The 16,054-nt window shown below is 59.0% G+C and overlaps 3 protein-coding genes across 5 annotated transcripts in view; 1 reads left to right on the top strand and 2 right to left on the bottom strand.

Moving 5' to 3' along the window:
* Nucleotides 1-21: 21 nt before the first annotated feature.
* On the bottom strand, nucleotides 22-5,157 carry TMEM198 (transmembrane protein 198). 2 transcript variants are annotated; one of them, XM_085585044.1, is made up of 5 exons: nucleotides 5,043-5,157; nucleotides 2,930-3,180; nucleotides 2,248-2,823; nucleotides 1,808-2,016; nucleotides 22-1,377 (listed from the first exon to the last, which is right to left on the bottom strand). In XM_085585044.1, exons 2-5 carry the CDS (start codon nucleotides 3,117-3,119, stop codon nucleotides 1,231-1,233), a joined length of 1,122 nt encoding a protein of 373 aa, XP_085441170.1. In that variant the 5' UTR covers nucleotides 3,120-3,180; nucleotides 5,043-5,157; the 3' UTR covers nucleotides 22-1,230. The 2 variants fall into 2 exon arrangements, with proteins under 2 accessions (XP_085441170.1, XP_021381943.1); XM_021526268.4 differs by having other exon boundaries at nucleotides 1,826-2,016; nucleotides 5,043-5,108.
* A 3,110-nt stretch (nucleotides 5,158-8,267) lies between these two features.
* CHPF (chondroitin polymerizing factor) lies at nucleotides 8,268-13,450 on the top strand. Of its 2 annotated transcripts, none has more exons than XM_021526266.4 (4): nucleotides 8,268-8,626; nucleotides 9,808-10,372; nucleotides 10,562-10,744; nucleotides 11,168-13,450. In XM_021526266.4, the coding sequence occupies exons 1-4, from the start codon at nucleotides 8,322-8,324 to the stop codon at nucleotides 12,428-12,430; spliced, it is 2,316 nt and encodes a 771-aa protein (XP_021381941.3). In that variant the 5' UTR covers nucleotides 8,268-8,321; the 3' UTR covers nucleotides 12,431-13,450. The 2 variants fall into 2 exon arrangements, with proteins under 2 accessions (XP_021381941.3, XP_085441163.1); XM_085585037.1 differs by lacking the exon at nucleotides 8,268-8,626 and adding an exon at nucleotides 9,601-9,722.
* Nucleotides 13,451-14,663: 1,213 nt separating this feature from the next.
* ASIC4 (acid sensing ion channel subunit family member 4) overlaps nucleotides 14,664-16,054 on the bottom strand; it is a 32,341-nt gene continuing 30,950 nt past the window's right edge. The window contains exon 10 of the mRNA XM_085585040.1: nucleotides 14,664-14,770. Within this exon, the coding sequence (XP_085441166.1) occupies nucleotides 14,762-14,770 (9 nt within the window). The 3' untranslated portion in view covers nucleotides 14,664-14,761. The remainder of the gene's footprint in view (nucleotides 14,771-16,054) is intronic.

Genomic DNA, 16,054 nt, shown 5'->3' with positions numbered 1-16,054 from the left:
CCTTGGCTTTGCACGCCAGACTCCGAAAGGCTCTTTACTGTGTGGCCGAGGCCTCAACAGCGTTTGGCACATTTACAAAAGAGACTGAAAAGGGGGATGGCAGCACAACGCTGCGGGAACGGGGTGCCTGGCAGAAACATGCAGTTCCTGGGGCAGCGGGGCCAGCTGGGCTGGGCTGGGGGTGCTCCCAAAGCAGAGGGCTCCCCGGTCCAGTCTCACCACCATCCTGCCTGCCTGGCCATGGGGAATTCTGGCTCACTCCGTAATAAGTTAATACAAATCACAGCAAGAGAAATATATACAAGGCGTGAGCCTCTGCCCGCAGCAGTGCTCTGGGCAGGGGCTCCTGCCCTGCCCTGCCCCAGGGTCCCCTGGCCACTATAAAAATCCAGTCGCCAGCAAAACAGCGACGGTCTCTGATGCTGCAGGGGTCCCCGCATCCCTGAGGCAGCCCAGCCTTTGCCCAACGGCTGGAGCCAATGTCCTGTCTCCCATCAAAACATTTTGTGGGGGATGCACCCTGCCAGCGCAGCTCCTGCTGGACAGGCACCAATTGCCAGCATCACCTTGGGAACCACCTGGCCGTGGCAGTCTGCCCCAAGACCACCCCGTTCCAGCTTGGGAAAAAGGAGTGGCAAGCCGCTCTGGGGTGTAGGGAAGGTGGCTAGGGCAGGAGGATCTTCTAAGGAGGCAGGTTTTAGGAAGCACTGCCTGGGAGCTGCTCTTGGGGACAGGGTGGGACAGGGCTCACATGCTCGGGGGATTCCCTGCTGGGAAAAGGGCCATGGGACCTGCTCTTTGAGGAAGGAACATAGGGGACAGGCACTTGGGGAGTTGCTGGGGTGCAATGGGGTGGGGAGCTGCTCCTGGGAAGGGGGGGCTCAAATATGGGGAAACGTTAAGATGCAGGATGAGCGTGCCCGGGCCACAGGGTAATGCACAGAGGTGGGGGCTCAGGGACCCACCACCCCAGCAGAGCCACTTGCACTGCACGTCCATGGGTTCTGGTCCTTGGGCTGAGTCCCTGCCAAAGGGCTTCCCCAGCACCTTTGTGCCCCACTGGCAGCTGGGGCTTCCCCAGACAAGTCCCATGTGTCTCCAAGAAAGGTTTCCATCTGCAGCCCTAAGCCACAAGTGGCCACTTGGTGCCGAGGACAAAGCCCTGCCTGTCTCAGGGGTTCTGTCAGAGCAGGCTGGGGTGCTGGTGTTGCTTGAGGTCACTGGGTTGGCTTATACCCTCACAGCAGGGCCAGAGCCCGAGGTGAGGGGCACGGTGGAGCTGCAGTCATAGTCCAGGTCCACCACGGCATGGGAGCTGGCGATGAGGCTGTTCAGCGATGGTCCTGTCTGCCGCTCTCGGAAACTCTGGATGTAGCTCTGTGAGAGAGGAACAGAAAGTGAGGGGGGCTCTGCTCCTGGACCACTCCACCCCACCCTAAATGCTGCTGTAGCCCCTCCTTGCCCTCTCCAAAAACAGCCCAGTGAAATCCCCAGCACTTAGGCCCTCCAGTAACTGGCCACAGCAGGGAGCACAGCCTGATCCCTCCCCTCGGCATTTTGCACCTTGCCGATTGCTTATTACTGCTATGCCAACAGTGCTCTTGGCCAGCAATTTTCATTTGCTTGCAAAGGCTGAAGCGCTCCATGGTAGGAATGGCCCATTCCAACTTGAGTTGCTCAGTCTCTGGGACACCCCAGTTTCATCCCTCAAGGAGCTCAGATGTTTGCCAGTGCCTGGGCACCTCTCTATGCCCCAGCCCACCGATATAGGGAAGGAATGACTCTGGAGACTGGGGGAGATCTCTACCCTGGCTGCGGGACTCACGGGGGAGAGCACGTCCCCATCAAAGCGGCGCACAGGGTTGGGCTTGCGGCGGTAAGCAGGCTCGGGGGGGTGGGCTTTGTGCTGGTGGGGTGGTGGGTGGTGGGGTCTCCGCTTCTTCTTCTTCTCCTTTCGGTCTTCCCGCTGCTTGATGCGCATCAGCTGCACGCGACGCTGCTGCCGGCTGATGATCACTGTGGAGCAAAGCAGCGTGTGAGCACTGGAGAGCATATCCAAACGATCCCCGCAGCCAAACCAGCACCAGCTTTGTGCAACCAGGTCTCCCTTGGGTGGTATGCCGCCACAGTGTCCTGAACCCCATATCTATCCTTGTGAACCACATGCTGGAAACATCCACCCCAAGCCCCAGTTCCCAGTTCCTACACTCACCCTGTGCCATGCCCATCTGCCCCACTTTCACACACCTTCTGTATGGGAGTAGCCCTCAGCTGTGACCTTCCACTGGACCAGGACACCCAGTGTGGTGAGGAGCGGCCAGATGCCCAGGATGACCCAGCTGTACCAGCACACGGGGCGAGCAGGGGCCACCTTGATGCGCTCATAGATGTACTGCACCAGGAGGAAGAGCTCGATGAAGTAGTCGACAGTGACGGTCATGATGGCGCTGCCGAAGACGGCGGTGGAGAGGGTGGTGAAGAAGCGCTGCCACTGCAGTGTAAGGACAGCAAAGAGCATCCCCACACCCAAGAGCAGTGCGATGGGGATCCACACCGTTGGTGGGTGGTAGAATTGCTCCATCACCACCAGCGTGGCCACCGCCAGCAGCAGCCCCAGGAGCAGCCCCACCATGAAGAGGCCAACACTGCGCACCAGCATGGTGACCAGCCCACACAAAACTCCAATGCCCAACCCAATGCCCACTGAGGCCTCCACGCTCAGCTGTGTGTCCAGCACCCGCTCCTTGTAGCAGAGCATGAAGATGATGATAGAGCCGAACATCAGACCCGTCAGAAACATGACAGCCTTGAAGCAGCGGTAGCCTGTGGAGAGACCACCAGAGTTAGGGAGTGGATGGCCAGCACCCCCTAACTCCCCTCTGCCCTCCTCCCCACTTGCCCCACCAGCAGCTGGGCTGGCCTGGCTCACCAAAAAAGCAGTAGATGATGCCAAAAAGGCAGCACATGGCGCACACCACTGAGGGCACCACCTGGTAGCGACGCTCAATTTCCTGCTGGCAGCTGTGCCCCCACTCCTGGCCTGGCTCGTGCGGCAGCAGCTTGAACCGCAGCGTCTGCACAGTTGCAGTCATGGCTCTGGGGACTCCTGGGAGAGGCATCAAAATCTCCACTCCTGCCTCATAGCCCACCGGCAGAACTGTGTCCTGGCACTCGCCCCACCTGATGGGAGAGAGACAAGGAGAATGGAGGAACTGGTGGCACATGCCTGGCAGCGATGCCACCACTCAGCACCTGGCTGTCAGAAATCCTGCTCTGTCCCCCCACTATGTGGGTAGGAAGGGAGGTAATGGGGGAACAGCCTCATCAGTGGGGGCGCAGACTGTCACCCAACATGTGGCTGAAGGGATGTGCTGTCCCCAGAGAGTCTGCCTGTATCTCTGGGAGCTTTGTGTCGCTTAATAATTTGTCTGTGGCTTCAATTTCCTGCCCATGCCTCTCCAGCACCCTTTCCCTGTTCGATTAACGGAAGACTTCCACAACTTGGTATTTTCTGCCTGTGAAGTAATTATGCTCAGTAATTAAGTCACCCCTCAGTCTTCTATTTTTATAGGCTAAACAGATTGAGCTCTTTAAGCTTGTACTCAAAGGCATTTTCTCCAATCCTCTAATCATATTTCTGGCTATTTTTCATCTCTGCTCCAGCTCCCACTGTCCTTGTAAAAACAAATTGGGCCTTCACACTAGATCCAGCCCTCCCATGCCAATCCATGGGGCTGGAAGGGCACCAGCTGCAGCTGACACTGCCCCTTACCCAAGGGCTCACCTGTAATGCTGTGGCTATGCTGAGCAAACAGTTACTGGGCCCCCCGCAGTGCCTACACAGATGGAGGGGTCATAATCCCCTGCAAATACTGATCCAGCTTCAGTTTAAACCTAATTACAGCATCCGTCTGCCTGCTCCCACCTGGAGCCAGTTCTATCACCCCTTCACTCCCCTAGTCCCTTTATAGGCTCAGTTGGTTCAGAATGGGTTTATTGTCACAAATTGTCCCCAGGCCAGCATCACTCCTGCCAAGTGCCAAGTTTATGCGGCCAGTTCAGGACAGCTCACAAAAACAGCGCTCTGGGAAGGAGGCGAGAAGAGGGCAAAGGCTGCAGGCATGGCTTCCTGTTGCCCAGCATCTTGCTGCTGCCCAGACGGGCTCCACTGGCATCCCAACCCTTGCCGACAAGCTCCTTCCTCGCTTTGGCTGGGGAAGGCAACACCAGCCACGGCAAGTCCCCGTGGTGAAGCCGAGCACAGCGCCTAATCCCAAGGAAGCAGGCGGGCAGGGAGTGGGCAGCCAAGCGCTGAGCCCCTACTCGAGCCCCCGGGGAGACGCTAAGCAGGATTGGACTTTACCCGCAGAGCGCAGGAGCGACGCTCCGGCCCTGCTGGGGACGAGCGATGGTGCGTGGAGTGAGAGCAGCGCTCCGCCGGCCCAGGGGAGCGGGGATGCGGCGCGGAAGGGCTGGCGGGCCGGAGCGGGGACGGCACGGGACGGCACGGGCTGCCGGGCAGGGCCGCGGGCAGCGGGCGGGCGGCCCGCGGCGCCCATTGGCGCGGGCACTGTTGCTAGGGGAGCCCAGCGCCTGCTCATTGGCGCCGGGACTTGCCCACCTGCTGCCGCCCGCCCCGGGCCCCGAGCCCCCTCCCCTCCCCGCCGGCCACGGCGCGGCGGGGGCCGGCAGCAGCGCCCGGGGCAGAGCCCCGCCGCGGCGCCCCCATCGCCGCCCCCCGGCCGGGCCCCGCTGCCCCAGCCGGGCTGCCGGGCCCCGGGCCGGGCGCGGCGTTGCCGAGCGACGGCCGCAAAGGCCGCCGGGGCGCGGGGCCGCTCCGCCCCTCTCTTTGTTCGGGGCGGGGGTCCCGGGGGCGCTGCGCCGGGTGCCCCGCACGCCCGTACGAGGCTCCGCGCTCGCTCCGCCGGACGACGGAAGGATCGGAACCAGGTGCCCCAGCCCTTCCCCCGAGGGGTCCGGCGCGTCACCCGCCTGCCGGATTCCCTCGTGCTGCCCCCCCCTGCCGCTCCGCCCGCTCCCACCTGCGCTCCCGGCGCGGCAGCGGCGGCGGCCCCGCGGCGCCCGGCGCTCCCGGCGCTCCCGGCCGCGGACCCCGCGCATGGTGGCGGCGCGGCCGCCGCGCGGTGCTGAGCGGACAGCTCCGCTGACGTCACCGCGCCGTCACCGCGCGCCGGGGCGGGGCCACGGGGGCGGGGCCTCTGCAGGGGGCGGGGCTGAGGCGGGGTGAAGTGGGGGGCACTGGGTGTAAAGTGGGGGGTACACTGGGGTGCACATTAGAGTGTACATTGGGGTGTACATTAGGGTGTAAAGTGGGGTGTACATTGGAGTGCACACTAGGGTGTAAAGTGGGGTGCACATTGGGGTGTGCATTGGGGTGTGCATTGGGGTGCACATTAGGGTGTACATTGGGGTGCACACTAGGGTGTAAAGTGGGGTGTACATTGGGGTGCACATTAGAGTGTACATTGGGGTGTACATTAGGGTGTAAAGTGGGGTGTACATTGGGGTGCACACTAGGGTGTAAAGTGGGGTGTACATTGGGGTGTACATTGGGGTGCGCATTGGGGTGCACATTGGGGTGCAAAGTGGGGTGTACATTGCAGTGTAAAGTGGGGTGCACATTGGGGGGCGCACCGGAGTGCACACTGGGGTGCGCACAGGGTGCCGTGCCCTGTGCCGGGGACTCAGCCCAAGGCTGTGTGTGCAGTGTGGCGCAGCACACCCTGGGCTGGGCTTTGTGTGCCACGTGCTCGGCACACAGCGGCTGCGAGGGCTGCGAGCCCCACGGCACAGTGTGCGGGGACAGGGCAGTACGGGTGCAGGGTGTGGATGTGGGAGCTGCAGGATAATCTTGTGTCAGGTGGGACCTGGCAGTGCAGTGTGCAAGGCACTGTGCCAGGGCCATGGGGACTGGAGTGCCTGCATTCAGGAGGGGCAAACGTATGTGTCAGAGGCATCTAGAGCAGCTGCCCCCCTGTCCCCCATGAGTGGATGGGAGATACAGCCATGGCAAGCAGGTGGGGGGACATGGTGCTCTGCAGGGGCAGAGCTCTCTGGAGCTGGCACCTCCTGGCTGTAGTGCCTAGGGACCCCCGGGAAATCCTGGCACAGAGAAGACTCTTGGCAGCAGCTGCTGTTCCCTCTGGCAGCCCCTTCTCAGCCCCATGCCAACACTGGGGAGACAAAGGCGGGAGCTGCAGCTGGCAGGGGGCTGAGAAGGGGCTGCTGGAGGAACGGCACTGCTGCCTTCCTGCTACTTCCCTACAGAATCTTCCAAGGCTGCCAGGCATGGGGGCCCTGGGCTCAGTCACTGCCAAGCAAGCCCTGGGGAGGTGTGTGCTCTGCCCTCAGCTTCCCATGCATGTTTCCTGAGCTCAGACTCTGGAAACTTCATTACTTTATCTGAGCTGCACCTCTATCTGAATATAAGTTCAAATCAACAGGGTCATTTCAGAATGAAACCTCTCATCACTCACATAAAATGATCTGGGTTTGTGTAAGGTGGCTAAAGTTATATATTCCAACCCATAAAGGAAATCAAATATCTCTATTTCGAATGCATTTTGCTATGTACAGAAAACAGGATACTTTGGGTTTTTATCATCAATGGCTGTTTTTTGACCTCTCTGCATGGAACATCTCTGTTCCTTTCTTAGCTCTGAACCTTTTTTTCCTTGTGGTATCTCCTCATCCCATTGCTTTCTCTCTGATTCTAGTTTTTATATGTTCTTCATTAATCTGCCATCCACGTGACTGTTTTTGCCTATTGCTTGTCTTGGTCTATTCAAGAGTAAAAAGGCCTATGAAAAGCAGCCGAGCTTAGATGATGGTCTTGTATTTTGGGGGGTGGATGCTGCCAACTGCTTTCTGATGAAAACAGGCTGCTTTGTTTTAGAAAATGAAAGAGATCCTGGAGCTGAGTGGGTCCCCACATGCCCTCAGTGCCCCGCAGTGCTCTGTGGCTGCTGGTGCTCCCTGGGGCAAGGGGGCTGTGTTTCATGGGGAGGGTGGAATGGACTGCCCACCCAGAGTGAATCCAGAGGTACTTTAGAGTCCCAAAGGCTGCAAGGCTTTGGACGTGAAGCCATGGGCTGGGAATGGGCGGAAAGGCCAGGTCCTCCTTCTTGTCCTTATTCAGCAATGCCTGGCACTGAGCAGCCATGTAGAGCTGCTTGCCTTGCAGCTTCTGGGTTGGATCATTCTTGTGCTGGAAGCTCCGTTTGTGCTGCAAGCTCTGCCCTGAAACAGTTCTTTCAGCTCTGCCCCAGGGGCTCTTCCTGGTGGCCGGTGCGATGGTGCGTCTATGCTGCAAGACAGTTCAGAGTGGGATGGTGACCCGACCCCAGCTGGAGGAGCTCCCTTTGCTCCCGTTTGAAACACATGATAAAGGGTCCTGCTGCTGGGATCTCCTGGCGCCTCCTGCCCCGGGATAGTTTGCTTCTGTGCATCCAAAGGTCTTCCAGCCACCGTTTCTCTCCTGGTATGCCTTCTCCCCAGGCACCCGGTGTGCCCAGCTGCTTCCTGCAGCCCGCAGCCCACACTGTGCTCTCCGACCTCAAACACTCAGCCCCCACTGGTCCCCCGACGACTCAGGCACCATCCACACCGAGGGAACGACCCTCGGGCGGCGGTTTGGAGAACGTGGCTCTTCAAACACACCATGAATTTACCAGCGCCTTGGTTTGGGCTACCCGGGGAGAGGACACACGGCCACGCGGAGGTCCTCGTGTCCCGGGCACAAAAGGCCGGGGAAATGCGCCCTAAAGCCCTCTCAGGTGCCGGTCCCCGGCGGATGCGCTTTCCGCTCTGTGGGCCTGAGGCGCTGCCCTGCTGCCCCGCAGCTCCGGGGGCGCTCACGGCGGCACAGCCGGCGACGGTGCGGACTGCGCGGTGCGGGGTGCGCGGTGCGGGGCGCGGAGTGCGGTGCGGGGTACGCGGTGCGGGGAGCGGTGCGGGGCGCGGGGTGCGGGATGGGGGGTGCGGGGGGTGCGGGATGAGGGGTGCGGGGGGTGCGGGATGAGGGGTGCGGGGGGTGCGGGATGAGGGGTGCGGGGGGTGCGGGCAGCCCCGCCGCGCCGCCCCCGGCCCCGCCGCTGCCCCGCGGTCTCCCGGCAACCTGGCCCCGCCCCCACGCTTGCTCCCCCCCGATTGGTCGCCCCGCCCCGTGACGCGTCGGTCGCAGCGCGGGCATTGGTCGGGGCGGGTGACGCGCGGCGGGGCGGGGCCCGCGGGTGACACGTCGGACGGCGGCGCCGCCAGCGGCAGCGGCAGCCGGCCCCGGTCGCGGTCCCGTCCCGGCCATGCGGCTGTCGCTGGTGTTGTCGGTGCTGCGGCCCGCCGGGCCCGTCGCCATCGGCGTCTCGCTGGGCTTCACCCTCAGCCTGCTCAGCGTCACTTGGGTGGAGGAGCCCTGCGGGCCGCCGCCGCGCCCCGCCACCCGCCCGCACCCGGACGGCGGCCCCGCGCCGCCCCCTGGCCCCGCCAACGGCAACGCGGCGCGCAGGCCCAACGCCGTGCCCGCCGCGCTGGGCGCTGACACCTGGGAGCCCCGCGTCGTGCCCTACCGCCCGCCCAGCCCCGGCAGGGCCGCCAAGAAGGCCGTCAGGTGCGGGGGGGCCGGGCCGGGCCGGACTGGGGGCTGGGGCCGCCGCTCGCCGGGGTTTATCTGGGGGTAGCTGCGGGCGAGCTTCAGGTACCTGCCGTGGCGGGGCGGGGGGACTTCCAAGGGGGGCTTTACAGGAGGTTTAGCGGTATGCTTTGCCCTCCTTTCAGCCACCTAGGGCTGCAGACGGGTTTTTCTCACTGAGAGTGCCTTTCCCAGCTGCTTCCTTTCCTGCCGTGTGCCCAACTTCACCTTAACCCCAGCCCGCAGCGGAGAGCCTCCAGCCCATGCTGGTGCCCGCTGTGCGAGGGTTGCCTGCTGCAGCACGTGCTGCCGGGCACCCTGCGACGGTCCCCTCCTGTCTGGAGGGACCACTGGTGGCACGTCCCCACCCAGTGCTGCAAACGCCAGCCTGCTCCGGAGCCGGCTGCAGCCCCATCCCAGCGTCCCCTGGATGACAGGGAGCAGGCAGTGAAAGGGCCTCCTTGTCCTGGCGAGGTGGTGGGCGGATGGAGGGGGCTGAATGGGGCCACTGTGTACCAGGAGGCGGCTGGGGGACGTGGTGGGGGGGGGGGGTCGCTTCCTGCTACTGCGCCAGACTGGGGGAATTAAACCTGAAAGTCATTGTGAGTGCAACAGCTGGGGGCCGTGGTGGGGAGGGGGACACAACCAGCCCCCTTGCTGTCTTCAGCAACCTGTGTGGGGCCTGGCTTCCCCAGGGAGGGCAGCACGGGCTCTTCTGCCTGCCTGCTTTAGAGTAGTATGACTGGCAGGGGTGGCAGGAAGGTGCTTCCCAGTTCAGACCTGGCTGGGGCTAGCCTCATGGTTGGGGTGTCTGGTGCATCATGTTCCTGCTAGAGCTGGGTTGTACAGCCCTGTTTTCTGCTTTTAGCTGTGCTCAGCCTTTTGAGAGCATCTGTTTAGAGCTGGACTGGCCAGCTTATGGGAAGGTAGTCTCCTTTGATGTCAAATTGATGGGGAACCTCAGCAAAGTGTTCTGCAGTGCCTCTGAGACATGTGTAGTGGCAGCTAGTGACACTGGGGTGATATCTTTTGTGCAAGGCTGAAGCCTGGGAGCAGTTCCTGCCGAAGAACCGAGGTGGGTGCCATTGGTTACATCAGTGAGGTGCAGGCTGGGGTGGGGTGCAGTGCCCTAGGAGCCATACATTGTCTTCTTCTTGCAGGACCCGGTACATTAGCACTGAGCTGGGCATGCGGCAGCGGCTCTTTGTGGGTGTGCTGACCTCCAAGAGCACGCTGAACACACTGGGGGTGGCTGTCAACCGCACGCTGGCCCACCGCCTGGAGCGCCTGGTGTACTTCACCGGCACACGGGGCCGCAAGGTGCCCCATGGCATGACGGTGGTGACGCACAGTGACGAGCGGCCCATCTGGAACATGTACCAGACTGTCAGGTACCTTCTGGACCACTACGTGAACGATTTCGACTGGTTCTTCCTGGTGCAGGACGATACCTACACGGAGGCGCACCGCATCAACCGCCTGGTTGCCCACCTCAGCATTGACACCCACCTCTACCTGGGTCGTCCTGAGGAGTTCATCGGTGGGGACACTGAGGGACGTTATTGCTATGGAGGGTTTGGCTACTTGCTGTCCCGCAGCCTCCTCCTGCTCCTGCAGCAGCACCTGGAGAGCTGCCGCAATGACATCCTCAGTGCCCGGCCTGATGAGTGGCTGGGCCGCTGCATCATTGACTACACGGGTGTCAACTGTGCTGAGGAACATGAGGTAGGTCCTGCAGCAGAGATGGCTGGATCCTGGCCCAGTGTTTTCCCTCCTCCCTTTGGGCTCTCTCTACCCTGGGAGGACTAGCTGTTGCACCCTGACATCCTTTGAACTTGCTGTGCTGGCATCTGGTGGTGTGGGAGTGCAGGTTGGGGCTGGCTGTGACCTACCTATCTTTCCTGGCTGGCACAGGGTCTGCACTACCAATATTTTGAGCTGGGGAAGAACGCAGACCCCGAACGGGAGACCAACCTCCGTTTCCAGAGCGCCTTCACTGTCCACCCTGTGCTGGATCCCCTCCAGATGTATCGGCTGCACAAGTACTTCGCACAGGTGGAGCTTGAGAGAACCTATCAGGAGATCCAGCAGCTCCAGGTGAGACCTGGCTTGGTTGGGAGGGTCTTGGTTCTGTCTGTCATCCCTGCAGGCTTTCTGGTTTCTCTGTGGGTTTCTCACTGATCCTGCTCTTAGACAGGATCAGCTGAGCTCACATGGCTACAGAGGCAGTGGTGCTGTCTGGAAAGCAGCTTTGGATCTAAATATGTCCTGGAGATGCAGTGGTGGTTCAGGGTGACGAAGACAGAAGGGTGCAGAGGTCTGTCACAAAGGCTGGGTAGGGTGTGGAAGAAAACCTGAGATGCTGGAGAGGAGTACGGTTGAGGGCAGCATTGTTCTGGTACTGCTTTTTGAGCCAGCTCTGGCTAATATCTGCCTATCAGAAATCAGCTTGAGTGCTGCCAGAGCTGGAATTAGCTTGTGCCTGCCTTGGCTCTCATTCGTCCATCTCTTGACTTGCAGATGGAGATCCAGAATGCCAGCAGCCTGTCTGCGGATGGAGACCACATCGCCACATGGCCCATTGGCATCCCGCCCCCATTCCAGCCCAAAACTCGCTTTGAGGTGCTGCGCTGGGATTACTTCACAGAGGAGCAGGTCTATGCCTGTGTGGATGGCTCCCCCAAGTGTGAGCTGCATGGTGCAGATCTGGCAGATGTGGCCGATGTGGTGGCCACGGCCATGGAGGAGCTGAACCGCAAGTACCAGCCAGTGCTCCACGTCCGCAAGCAGCAGCTGGTGAACGGCTACCGGCGCTTCGACCCCACGCGTGGCATGGAGTACACGCTGGACCTGCAGGTGGAGGTGGTCACCCAGAAGGGACACAGCCGCTCTGTCACTAAGCGAGTGCACCTGGTGCGGCCCCTCAGCGAGGTGGAGATCATCCCCATGCCATATGTGACAGAGGCCAGTCGCATCAATGTCATCCTGCCGCTGACGGCCCATGACCGGGACTACGCCGCCCGCTTCCTGGAGGCTTATGCGGCAGCTGCTTTTGAGAGCAGTGAGAATGCAGTGCTCACCTTCCTCTTCATTTATGACCCCTTTGAGGCCCAGCAGGTCACCCAGAATGATATCTTTGCCTCTGTGAAGTCCCAGATCACCGAGTATGAGCGCAAGTATGCAGAGGTAAAGATCCCCTGGATCAGTGTTAAGACAGATGCACCCTCCCAAATCAAGGTCATGGACATTATCTCCAAGAAGCATCCTGTGGACACGCTTTTCTTTGTGGCTGGTGTGGGGACAGAGGTCACCATTGACTTCCTTAACCGCTGCCGGATGAACACCATAAACAACTGGCAGGTTTTCTTCCCCATACACTTCCAGGGCTACAACCCAGCCATTGCTTACCACAACCAGGTGCCACCTACCACACTGGACCTGCTGAGGGACATGGGGCGCTTTGACCGTGACGTCTTCCATGAAGCCTGCTTCTACAACGCTGACTACATGGCAGCACGCACTCGCATGGCAGGGGACGTGCAGGAGAATGAGGACATCCTGGAGACCCTGGACATCTATGACATGTTCATCAAGTACTCCAACCTCCATGTCTTCCGGGCTGTGGAGCCTGCCCTGCTGCAGCACTACCGGCACCAGGCCTGCAACCCCCGGCTGAGCGAGGACATCTACCACCGCTGTGTGCAAAGCAGCCTGGAGGGTGTAGGCTCTCGCTCCCAGCTGGCCATGGTCCTTTTTGAGCAGGAGCAAGGGAACAGCACCTGAACCATGGATGGTGGAGGGGCTGGCCCTGCCATGTTATGTCTGCCTGCCCACTCCACTTCTTTTCCTGCCCTAATCTGTCTTCCTTCTGCAGTGGCTGCAGAGATTGCTGGTGTCCAAGCTCGTGACGTGCCCCACTGAGGCTCCCCAGGCCGGGGTCTGCCAGCCCAGGGTGCCTGGGTCTTTCTCAAACAGCCATGGCTGTGCAGACCCCCGGCACGATGGGGTCAGAGTCACTGAGCTGCAAGTTGGAACGCCTGGCTCCTCATTCAGAGCTGGTGGCTGCTGGCCCCATCCCTCTGTCCTGGCTCTGCTGCTGAGCACTGGGGAGATGGGCTGCCATGTCTCTTGCTGTCCCCCCTTAACTGGGGAAATGTAGAGCCCAAGGTCCCCCTTCTGCAGGGCCGTGACTGCCACAGGGCCTGGAGTGATCCATCATAGTTCTCCCAGTGTCCTGGGATGGGAATGTGCTCCTTGCTCCATTGGAGCATTGGCCTGGTTGTACAGGGAGGAACGTGCCCCTGTGCCTGCCACAAGCTTGGACAGTGGAATGGGGCACATCCCATCCCAAAAGAGCAATAAGGATGTTGTTTTTGGGGTTTTGCCACTTGGCAATGAGCTGGAGTGCTCCTGTCTGGTTGGGGTGTGAGGAACTTGGGCCCCTGGGGCCGGTGGGTGTAGGGGGTGCCAGAGGGGATCCTGCTGATTTCATGTACCATGAGCTGCTCCCCATGGGAACCATGACCCAGGCCGCTTCGGCCTTCGCAGTATTGATAGGACGTCGGAGGTCACAGCCCTCAGACGAGAGCCTCCTGACAGAGGTGGGATCCCTCCCCACTGTGGGGCTGCCCTCAGGGTCGAGAGGCATTGTGCCTGGCACTGATGGGCATGGCAGAGGGTTTGGCTGTGCATCTCCTAAGGAGAAAGCGACTGAGGAGCCGCTCACTGCTCCTGGTTTGTATTTAATAGGGGGGAAAGGAGGGGGGATGGGGTGCATTTACACTAATAAAATGGAGAGATGTACTGGTGGGTCTGTCTGATTCTCTCATGAGGCAACTATGGGTGTTCTGCTGGGGGTCTTTGTGGTGGTAGGTGCTGGCTGCTTCTTTAAGTTCTGTCTGCAGCTGGCAGGACAGTTTCCTTACAGAGATGCTTCTTTCCCCAAGCACCTGCAACATTCTTTACCTGACAGGGAGATGCCTGCTTCTTAAAGAGGCTGTGGGAGCCCATTGCCTTATGGACAGGCTGGCAGATGTGCCAAGCACACTTGGAAATACCTGCTTGAACCCCTGCAGCTTGCAGCAGGAGGCCAGCACTTCCTCTGATGCTCATGATCTCTGGGGCTGTCCTGCTGTAGCTGCCTGTTGCCGTCACTGATGGCGTGGCAGGATGCTGAACCCCCTTGACATGGGAAGTCCAGTGCAACATGCTGGTTGTCCTGTCTTTGCTGTTGCTGTAAACTTGTGGTCCCACTGACCAGTCCTTCTCAGCCCTGTGTATGGGTGGAAAAGCAGCAGTAAAGGGCTGGTGGTGCTGTGCGTTCTCCCACATCTACTATCTCTGTAACAACCTTCGTGGTCTGTATGTGAGTAATGGGGGACTCCTGGCCCATGTCAGAGCAGATGTTGGCTGCTCAAGTGAGGTGAACTCTGCCCTCCAGGATCTGGGATCAGCTCTGAAGGAAGCTCCCAGGCCAGAAATTGGATCTGAGCATTGTGTTGGATCACTAGTGCCAGACCTGCTCTCTCTGCATTGCTCTCACTCTTTTTTGGGCTGTTTTACATCTCAGGGCTTCTCAGCACTTGTGTTTTCCAGTTCTTAGTTGGGTAGAGCACTGTGGTCCTGTCCTGGACAGCTCCTATTTGCATTATGAGGTGTGGGGACTTACTCATCATGTTTTACTGCTTCATGAAACACACGTATCAAAGAGACACCCCCAAGAAAATTAACTGAACCTACTCACTATTACTTATCATGGCTGCTAGTGCTCAGCAAAACTCATGGAGGGCCCCTGGGCTGTATGGTATGCCTTTTCCAAGGATACCTCATTCATCTCTTCCTGCTCCAGTCTCTGTATCCATGGCGTAGGAGGGTATATGTTTAAATATAATTTTCTTATATTTCAGACAGTAACTGTTAGCTTGTTCTGGGTATTTCTATTTTTGATCTTCCCTGAGCACATCCTTAATTCCCTTCAAGTGGAAATCTGGGGCAGAGGGAGCGAGGCAGGTGCAGGTGTGTTACAGATACATTTATCCTTTGAAAAGTGTACGAAGTAGTAAGATGTGATTAGGCATTAGAAGAGTATCCAGATGGTAATAAAGCGGCTTCAAATCAAGTTGGCTGTGAAAAGAAACCCATAATTGTCATTTAGGTATCATGAGACTGTCAAGATAAAGTTGCTGGTGCCTCACTGCTGTTTGCCCAGACCGAGTTAGAGGTATTTGCATACTTAATGCTTTGCACTATCAATACCAGCAGAGAGGCTTCCCGCTCTGGCATGTGTATGAGCAAATGACTGCTTGTGGCACTCCCAGCACAGTTACTGCTCCCTTTTCAAGGGAGCTTGCAGGGTTTGAAGCTGTTTTAGTGTTTGCCAGGCTATTTGCAGCATCAAAACATGATGAAACCCCAAATAAGGATGTACAAAACTTTGGGAAGGGGGTTGTTGAAGTGAGCGCTGTCTGTGCTCACTGGGATGTGGCAGAGACCTGTGACAACAGGGGCATGGACACAGGTGCACTGCCCCTCTCCTGCCCTCACAGGGCTGGCAGGTTCAGGCAGGGCACCAGACCGCAACAGTGACACCTTTGAAAGGGGTGGGAGGAGCAGCCCTGCTGATGTGGGCAGATGAGAAAATAGAGACGTTCTGTGATCCCTCTTCAGGCTTGTCTGGTACTTTCATACAGTGTGTGGATTTTTGCACTTACCCAGTTGCAGAGGCAGGGCAGTGAAAGGTCAATTTTACAAACAAGGCAGGAGAAGACTTGTCTCCTGCATTGTAGACTTCTGCTTCCCTTGTGGAAATTTTATAAGTGTTACTGACTCATCACAGCAATCAAGAAAGACAGAGCAACCTTCTCTTGGGAAATTTTTCAGAAGAGAGGGTGAAGGGGTGGTTCAGAGCACTCTGAAGCACAAAAGGGAATGTCTGAATACACTGGGCATGGGTGGGCACTTGCCTTCCCTCCTGCCTCCTCTCATTTTTGCACTGTGGCAAGGAAAGAGACTCAAACTGGGGAAAACCCAAGCTACGGCTGTTCTCCTGTGGTTTGTTTTCCCATATATGCAAACACAACAATGAGTCTGTGAGCAGGGAAGGCAAACCCTATTTCTCTAGCCCTGCTTGGGTCACTTCAGGCCGTGCTCAACTCTGTGGCAAAGCTACTTCAGCCCCAGCAATATTAATCAGTTTGATGGCTGACCTTTGGGAAGATACGGGAATTGTGGCCATGCCATGAAAGAGCTGGAGGGCAATGCAATGCCCTTTCTTCCCTGTGCTTTTTTTGGGAAGGGGCCAGTGGTGCCTGTCCTGGAGAAGCAGCTCTACTGACCACAGGCCAGGACCCAATTCCAGCAAACAGTTCTTCCTGTCTCTAAGTGAAGGCAGAAGAAGCTGGTCTGCCT

The sequence above is a fragment of the Lonchura striata genome, chromosome 7 (assembly GCF_050655825.1).
Source record: "Lonchura striata isolate lonStrDom1 chromosome 7, ASM5065582v1, whole genome shotgun sequence".
NCBI classification, from domain to species: domain Eukaryota; kingdom Metazoa; phylum Chordata; class Aves; order Passeriformes; family Estrildidae; genus Lonchura; species Lonchura striata.
Note: the sequence above shows the minus strand (reverse complement) of the source record. Positions and strands in the feature narration are given on the sequence as shown.

Bases quoted from the DNA above. Each gene is read 5' to 3' on its own strand.
- CHPF (XM_021526266.4), top strand. From the start codon at position 8,322: ATGCGGCTGTCGCTGGTGTTGTCGGTGCTGCGGCCCGCCGGGCCCGTC. The intron at 8,627-9,807 runs GTGCGGGGGGGC...TTCTTCTTGCAG, and splicing joins GCCGCCAAGAAGGCCGTCAG to GACCCGGTACATTAGCACTG. The intron at 10,745-11,167 runs GTGAGACCTGGC...CTTGACTTGCAG, and splicing joins AGGAGATCCAGCAGCTCCAG to ATGGAGATCCAGAATGCCAG.
- TMEM198 (XM_085585044.1), bottom strand. From the start codon at position 3,119: ATGCCTCTCCCAGGAGTCCCCAGAGCCATGACTGCAACTGTGCAGACG. The intron at 2,824-2,929 runs GTGAGCCAGGCC...GTCTCTCCACAG, and splicing joins CATCATCTACTGCTTTTTTG to GCTACCGCTGCTTCAAGGCT. The intron at 2,017-2,247 runs GTGTGTGAAAGT...TTTGCTCCACAG, and splicing joins GGGCTACTCCCATACAGAAG to TGATCATCAGCCGGCAGCAG.